The sequence below is a fragment of the Monodelphis domestica genome, chromosome 2 (genome assembly GCF_027887165.1).
Source record: "Monodelphis domestica isolate mMonDom1 chromosome 2, mMonDom1.pri, whole genome shotgun sequence".
Taxonomy (NCBI): domain Eukaryota; kingdom Metazoa; phylum Chordata; class Mammalia; order Didelphimorphia; family Didelphidae; genus Monodelphis; species Monodelphis domestica.
Genome location: NC_077228.1, coordinates 110,873,379 through 110,882,085, shown reverse-complemented (window position 1 = coordinate 110,882,085; position 8,707 = coordinate 110,873,379). Strand labels below are relative to the sequence as shown.

Here is an 8,707-nt window from a genome sequence, read left to right as displayed (position 1 = left end):
GAAGCTTATACTTTATTGAGAGGAGCAACATATCTGAACATTTACAAATAAGTAAATAAAAAAACACCCAAAGCTACAAAGTAATTGCCAGGAGAGGGTACTGGTTACTGGGAGGGTCAGGAAAGATCCCCGTTAAGCTGAGCATGTTAGGAAGCTGGGAATTCTATGAGGCAGAGATGAGGAGGGGATGCTTTCTAGGCAAAGGGGACAGCCTGTCCCAAAGTACAGAGATGGAAATGGAATGGTGTCTAGGGAGAAAAGAAAGAAGACCAGTTGATCTGAAAATAAAGTACATGATGGAAAGTACCTTCCAACAAGACTGTTAAGAGGGCGTCTAGAGAACAGCTGGGTGGCTCAGTGGATTGAAAGCCAGGCCTAGAGATGGGAGGTCCTAGGTTCAAATATGAATTCAGACACTTCCTAGCTGTGTGACCCTGGGCAAGTCACTTAACTCCCATTGCCTAGCCCTTACCACTCTTCTGCTTTGGAACCAATATGCAGTGTTGCTTCTAAGACAGAAGGTAAGGGTTTAAAAAAAAAAAAAGAAGAGGACAGCTAGATGATTCAGTGAATTGAAAGCCTAGAGACGGGAGGTCCTGGGCTCAAATGTGAACTCAAACACTTCCTGGCTGTGTGACCCTGGGCAAGTCACTTAATCCCCATGACCTATCCCTTCCTGCTTTTCTGCCTTGGAATCAATACTTAGTCTCAATTCTAAGACAGAAGGCAAGGGTTAAAAAAACACACACACACTAGAATTGTTAAGGTAAACTGGTTAAGGTAAAAAGGTTACAAAGGGTTTCCAAAGCTGTACAGAGAAGTTTGAATTTTTTCCTAGAGGCAATAAGAAACCATGAAAGCTTTCTCAGCAGGAGAGTGGCACAGTCATAACTGTGCTTTAGGTATGTCAATTTGTCCACTGTGTAAAGGCTGAGACTAGAGAAGAGAAACCAATCAGGAGGCTATTGTAATAGTCTAATGATGAAAGTTTGAGCTAGGCTGTTGGCTCTTTAAGTGCAGAGAAGGGGATGGTTATAAGAGATGTCCCAAGGAGATTGATTGAAGCTAAGTTATTTACCCATAGTTATATAACTGGTAAGTGTCAGAGTCAATATTTGAACCCAGGTCTTCCTGGATGAGGGCAGCTAGGTGGTGCAGTGAATAGAACATCAAGCCTGGAATCAGGAAGATGCATCTTCCCAATTTCAAATCCAGCTGTGTGACCCTGGATAAGTCACTTAACCCATTTGGTCTCAGTTTCCACATCTGTAAAATGAGTTGAAGGAAATGGCCAACCACTCCACTATCCTTGCTAAGAAAACCCCAAATGGGGTCATGAAGAGTCAGACACAATTGAGAAATGAACAAAGAATAATAAATTCCTGGCTGAAAGTACAAAATAATATCCACTACTCCCATGCTGCCATTCATCAACTATTTTTAATAATAAGGATTTTGATAATACTAACCTTACATTTATAGAATACTTTAATTTTTCAAAGCATGGAATTTTGAAATCAGAAAACCTGGGTTCAAATCTCAATTTGCCTACCAACAATCCAACTTGCCTGGACAAGTCATTCCCCTCTCTACATCAGTTTCCTTGTCTGATTTCTTAAGTCATTTCCAGCCAGTCCTAAATCCTGTGGCCTATGACCATGTCTATTAAATTGTTTGATTCTTACACTAACTGCATAGTAGGTGGGGCAGTATCCCTACTTGACAGATGAGAAAACTCACCCACAGAGAGCTGAAGTGACTTGCATAAGATCATACTACTTTAATGAGTGATGAAGAAGATGATGATGAAAATGAGCTAAGGAGCTGCCTCCCTCATTCTTCCACAAACCAAAACTTAACAGGGTCTGAAACTCTCCTCCACCCACTATCTTGTCAAGTCCCCCTCCTGGAAGCAGTTCAGAAAGACTTCAAGCTCTGACAAAGTATATCCAGGCCTGAATGAGCTATTCCTCAGAGAGGATGGGCAGGACCGAGAACTCTGGGGGCTGGCCTCCACAGAGAAAAACAGAGTCCCAAGAGTCATGAAAGGATTTTGAGGTGTGTGTGTGTGTGTGCCTTTGTGTATCTCTGTGTCTTCTCAGAGTGGGAAAGACCTCCCTCCTGAATCAATATGTACACAAGACTTTCTATGAGGATTATCAGACCACGCTGGGGGCCAGCATCCTCTCCAAAATCATCATGGTAGACAACACAACCTTGAAGTTACAGGTGAGCAGGGATGCCCTTCCCTACTATGTTCATACAAACCCAAATTCTCCCAAATCACTCAGGCTGGCTCAAATCCAGCTATATCCTCCAGTAATATAGGAGAGTAGCAAATGGAGGTAAAGCTAGGTGACTCTGTAGATAGAGAGTCAGAATAAGAGACTTGGGTTCAAATCTAGCTATGTGGCCCTGGGCAAATCACTTAATCCCAACTGCCTAGCCCGTATGGCTCCTTTGCCTTGGAACTTGTACTTGGTATATAGATAGGTATACAGAGACTGAAGATATGAGTTGGTTTTTTTTTAATAAAAAGACATTTTTTAAAAAGTAGCAGTGGATGGCATAACCCAATCCCAGTGGAATTGCTCGTCAGCTCTGGGAGGGAGGAAGGAAGAAGGGAGGGCAAGAACATGAATCATGTAACCATGGAAAAATATTCTAAATAAATAAATATATTTAAAAAATTTTAAGTAGCAGTGGGGTCTAGTGAGAAAAGCACTGATCAGTAATCAGCAAGTTTGGGTTCTAGGACTAGCTTGGTCATTAATTCTGCCATTAATTCTGGAAGTCCTAGAGAGTTAGTTTGTGTCCTTTTAGTCCTAGTAGCTAGCTTTAAACACAGTGGAAGGATCTTAGTTCCTCATGAGAGGGTTTGTCTAGATGGCCACTGAGGTCCCTTACAGTTCTAGCTTTATAATCCCGTGATCCTATGTTCTGTAAGGAATTTCCAGGATTTGGACTGGAAACTAACTGCAAACACTAAGCAAGTTATTTGACCTTGGTGCACCCCAATTTTCTCATCTGTCAAATGGGATTATAATTCTTGTCCTACCTACCTGACAAGCATCCTATGAGGAGAAAATGACATAATTAATATGAAAGTGCTTTCAAAAAGGTAAATGCCAAGATATCAGAATGTTCCAAAAAGTCAGAAGGGTACAAAGGACCACTTAAGACCAAACCAAAGGGTTGGTCCCTTGACCAACCAGGCAATCAGTCAGTCACAATTTATTAAACACTTGTGCCAGGTACGGGACTAAGCACTAAGGATATTTTGTTGTTCTGGCATTTTTCAGTCATGTCTGACCTTTCCTGACCCCATTTGGGAATCTTCTTGGCAAAGATACCGGAATGTTTGGCTATTTCCTTCTCCAGCTCATTTTATGGATGAGGAAGTTGAGATAAACAAGGTTTAATGATTTGCCCAGGGTCATACAGCTAATAAGAGTGTGAGGCCAGATTTGAACTTGGGAAGATAAATCTTCCTCACACCAGGCCCAGCTCCCTATCCACTGTACCACCTAGCTGCCCACTATTGATACTAAAAGGCAAAAGACAGTCCCTGCCCTCAAGGAGCTTACCATTTAATGACCCAAGAAAGGAACATTTTGATGAAACCTGACATATGAACTTTCTTCAAGCTGCTTCTTTCAAGTACATGGGGGCGGGGGGTTTCCCCTACAGATATGGGACACAGGAGGTCAGGAGCGGTTCCGGTCCATGGTATCTACCTTCTACAAGGGCTCAGATGGATGCATCTTGGCTTTCGATGTCACTGATCGAGACTCCTTCCATGCCCTGGACACCTGGAGACAGGACATTCTCCAGAAGACACTGCAAACAGAACAAGTCTTCCCCATCGTGGTACTGGGGAACAAGATTGACCTGGATGCCCGAGAGGTAAGGGATAGGCTGGATCAGGTTGGGTATTTGGCAAAGGCTAGCATCTCCAAGATATGGAAGTGAGGGCCCGGGAGAGTCAGTCCATTCCATTATTAAAGAGCAAGCACTTGTCCCCCAGCAAAAACCCCATGTCATTTAATTCAACAATTTAATTTATTTATTGGGTGGTACAAACACTGTATTGAGTACTGGGGAGGTGCCTTGTTTAGACAAGATATGGTCCCTACTTGAAGGAAAATTACAGTTGAGTAGGTATAAAATAAAGTAGAACTATGTTAAACTGTGGTACAAGATTCTGATACATATTATATACATTATGTATATATGATGCATATAATACATAAATGAATTAAGCAAAATTTTTGGTGAGATCTAAGAGGAGAATTATTCTAACCCACTTGGGGGGTGGGTGGAGAAGCTTCATGTAGGAAGAGGTACTTAATTTGGGTTTAAAGGATGGGCAGGAACTCAACAGGGAACAGGGTGGACCAAGGTGGAAAAGCACAGGATGTGTAAGAGGGACCATGAATAAATAGTCCAAGCAAGCCCGAAGAGAAGAAACTGCTGGGTATCACTCCCCTTTCACTCCCTAGTGCTGGTGGCCCAGCCCCCAGGGACAGGATGAGCTCCAAGAGATGGACGTGAGCAGCTTCTTGAGTCACAGTTCAAGAAGAGTTCACCAGCTCCCAGACAAAGAGAAGCAGACAGGGGACAGGGAGAGACAGACAGACAGACAAAGACAGATAGTCACAGGAGACAGGGAGAGACAAACAAAGACAGGTAGATCGGAGACAAGAAGAGACAAAGACAGGCAGATAGGAGACAGGGAGAGACAGACAGACAAAGACAGGCAGACAGGAGACAGGGAGAGAGACAGACAAAGACAGGCAGACAGGAGACAGGGAAAGACAAAGTCAGGCAGACAGGAGATAAGGAGAGACAAAGACAGGCAGACAGGAGACGGAGAGACAAATATAGGCAGATAGAGGACAAGGAGAGACAAACAAAGACAGGAAGATAGGAGACAAGGACAGACAAAGACAGGCAGAAAGGAGACAGGGAGAGACAGACAGACAAAGACAAGAAGACAGGAGACAGGGAGAGACAAAGACAGACAGACAGGAGAAAGGGAGAGACAAACAAAGACAGGCAGATAGGAGACAGGAAGAGACAAAGACAGAGGTAGACAAGAACCAAAGAGAGACAGACAAAAACAGAGAGGCCAAAAAGAGATAGGAAGAGAGACACAGAGACAGAGATACAAAGATAAAGGGGGGCCAAGAGGAGACAGGGAGAGAGAAAGATAGAGGCAGTAACAGGCAGACAGACAGAGACAGAAGGGTTTACAGGAGACAGGGGAAGAGAGTCAGAGACAGTGACAGATAGACAGAGGCCACCAGGAAACAGGAAAAGAGACAGAGGCCAACAGGAGATAGAAAGAGTCAAAGACAGTGACAGAGGCCAACAGGAGATGCAGAGAAAAAGACAGGAACAGAGAGGCTGATGAAGACAAGTAGAGAAAAAGACAGAGACAGAGAGAGTCAGAGAGACAGGAAAATAGGCAGAAAGGCAGAAACAGAGGCAAACAGAGAACTGCTGTGAAGATGAGCCTGGAGCTGGGAGGTGTGGGAAGTAGAAGTGAGGGAGGGAAACTAGAAGGTGGGAGAACTATGTATTTCAGCTCCCCATGGGTCCTAAAGAATGGGGCAGAGCCCTGACTATCTGCCCACAAATCCTCACCCACTGGACTTGTGTCAGCAAGTTGTCTATCTTGGGCTCAAATGGACAATAGAGACATTGTGAGTATGGGCAAAGAGCCCAAGAGAAAGGGATCTGGACCCTATAGCCTCTCCATGGTACTGGAGTAAGGAGAGAAAGGGAATTGTGATGGTACCTTTGATGACTGACAAGACTCGCTCCCCAGAAACCTATGGAAAATAAAGCAGTGGATATCATCAGGAAGAGAGAGGGTGGATGGTAATCCTCTATACCTGGGTCCAGGAAGCCATATTGCCAAGTAATAAGTCATCAACTCAGTTTTCCCAGTTATCACAGGGCATAACCAAAAATGTGGCCAGCGTCCAGCTCCATGCCTACCCATTTTTCTCCAGCAAGCATGAATCTGAAGGAGAGCGATTGTAAAGGATAGAAACACTGCCCCACAGAGATCCAGGCAACTTCCTAGATTCTCAGGCCCCTCCTACTTCTTCTTCCCATAGGAAAAGGCTCGGGATTCCCTGACATAGGCCCAGATAGCATGGGAAGGGTTGGGCTGTTGGGATTCTGAGCAGAAGTAATGAGAGCTTTCATATTTAGATAGCTCTCCCCATAACAACTCTGTGAGGGAGTCAGTGCAAAAGTCCCCTATCCCAAGAGCTAAGGCTCAGAAAAGTCAAATGATTTGTCTTTGGCCACATAACAATTGCCAGAACTAAAGTTGGACCTCACTTCTCCTAACTCCAAATACAGATCTCTTTTTGCTATCCCAGGGGTGGCTATAGAGATATCCTCCTTCACCTCTCTCCATGAGAGGGCTCCTAAGTATGGGAAACTAAAGTCTATCCTGAGAATTTGAGGGAAGAAGGACAGGAAAAAAGCAGATTGGGACACACACACACACACACACACACACACACACACACACACACACAACACTGTCAAAGCAGTGTGAAATGAGTAGAGTGGGTTAAGTGATGATCAGAGATTCTCCAATATACATATGCACACACACATACACATACACACACAACCACAACTACCATCAAGATGGAATTTTACCCAAGGAAATCAAATATTTGCCTTTGGGGAACCTACATAGTTTGATCAACTTCTCCTAATGTAGCAGAATTGAAGTTTATACCTTTGTAGAATCATGGAGGTCACTGACAAGAAGAAAGTCTTTTTATGCGGTGTAATATCAATAGCAGCACTTTCTGTGCTATCAAAGAACTGAAAACAAAGTTGAAGTCCATCGATTGGGGAATGATTGAACAAATTGTGTTATGGGATAATAATGGAAGATTTATTGTGCTATAAGAAGTGATAAGCATGATGAAGATAAGAAGCATGGAAAGACTTATATGAACTAATGCAAATCAAAGCGTGCAGAGACAAAATCACACTATACATAATGACTTCAGCAGTGTAAATGAAAAAAAAATAACCAAAAAACAATAAAAAATGAGGTTGCAAAGTTATAAAGATCAAGCCTAACTCCAAGGAAGCTCTATAAAAATATCCCAGTCTCTGCTCTTCTGTAAGAGTGGGGATATAAAGTTGGAAAACATTGTATTTGGCTTTGGACTTTTTTTTTGTTTTGCTTGTTTTTTTCCTGTTTTTTTTAATTGTTGAGGGCATCTAGGTGGCTCCGTAGATGGAGAGTCAGGCCTAGAGATGGGAGATCCTGATTTCAAATTTAGCCTCAGATACGTTCTAGCTGTGTGACTTTGGGCAAGTTTCCCTTACCACTTTTCCATGTTAGAAGCAATATACAATATTGATTCTGAGACAGAAAGTAAGGGGTTAAAAAAAAGAGCAACTGGTAGCAGTTTTTTCATAAGGTTGTAGATAGCCTGGGTTTTTCCCTCTTGAGACTTTGTTCATATCCTTGGACATTTCCCCAATTAGGGAAAGGTCCTTGTTCTTCTATATTTGAATCACTTCCTTATATTTCTTAGAAGTGAAATTTTCATAAAAGAAACTCGCTGTAAAGATTTTCCCCAGTTAATTACTTTCCTTTTAATCTTAGATTTGTAGATTTATTTATGCAAAAACTTTTAAATTTTATATAATTAAAATGATCTATTTTATCTTCTGAGATCCTCTAGATCCCTTATTTGGTCATGAACTTTTCTTTTTTCCATAGATACGAGAGGTCATTTTTCTCTATGTTTCTCTAATTTATTTATAATAGGAACTTCTATATCAATGTCACATATCCATTTGGAGCTTATTTTCACGTAAGGTGTGATTTAAGTGTAATTTCTTCCATACTGTTTGTGCAATTTTCCCAGCAGTTTTTATCAAATAGTGAGTTGTTATCCCTGCATCTGGGGTGGTGGGTGCAGGTTTGTTTACTGAATAATACAGTACCATATATATTTGCTTAAGTGTGTTGTGTGCCTACTTTGTTTCCCTCCATTCCCACTCCACCCTCCTCCCCATTATTTCCCTTGAGATGCTTGGTCTTTTCTTGTCTCCATATAAACTTTGTTAGGGTTTTTTTCCCGCTAGTTCTATAAAGTAATTATTTGATAGTTGGATTGCTATTATATTAAATAAGTAAATTAATTTAGATAATATGGTCATTTTTATTATATTGATCTGTCTTACACCTGAGCAATTGATATTTTTTTTTCCAATTGACTTAGGTACATCCTTATTTCTATAAATAGTGCAAATCTCAATTCTGACAGCTACTGGGCAAAGTCACTTAAATTCTCAATGTTTCACTTTTCTTTCCAGTCAAATGAGAATAACAATCCCTGTATCTCCTGCTGTAAGGAAAATTCTTGATAAAATCTTGATAAGCCTCAAAGACCTAGGGAAATTTGAGCTGTGGTTATTATTGTTCCAGAGGAGGTAGAGCAGGAGCTATGGAAGGAATCTGTGCCAAGAGAAGCCTCAATGTCTCTGAGCATCCATTCCTTTCCCCTTATGCAGGTGTCCCAGAAGAAAGCCCTGGACTGGTGCAAAGAAAAGGACATACCTTACTTCGAAGTCAGTGCCAAGAACGACATCAATGTGGAACAAGCATTTGAATTACTGGCCAGACAGGCACTGATTCGAGTAAGTAGCT

At 42.0% G+C, this 8,707-nt stretch overlaps 1 protein-coding gene across 2 annotated transcripts in view; it reads left to right on the top strand.

Annotated features, from left to right (window-relative positions):
* Positions 1-8,707, top strand: part of RAB7B (RAB7B, member RAS oncogene family) — a 54,494-nt gene that overhangs the window by 11,101 nt on the left and 34,686 nt on the right. For both annotated transcript variants that reach the window (XM_056815824.1, XM_001365743.4), the window contains exons 3-5: positions 2,103-2,229; positions 3,691-3,906; positions 8,572-8,697. In XM_056815824.1, the coding sequence (XP_056671802.1) occupies positions 2,103-2,229; positions 3,691-3,906; positions 8,572-8,697 (469 nt within the window). The remainder of the gene's footprint in view (positions 1-2,102; positions 2,230-3,690; positions 3,907-8,571; positions 8,698-8,707) is intronic.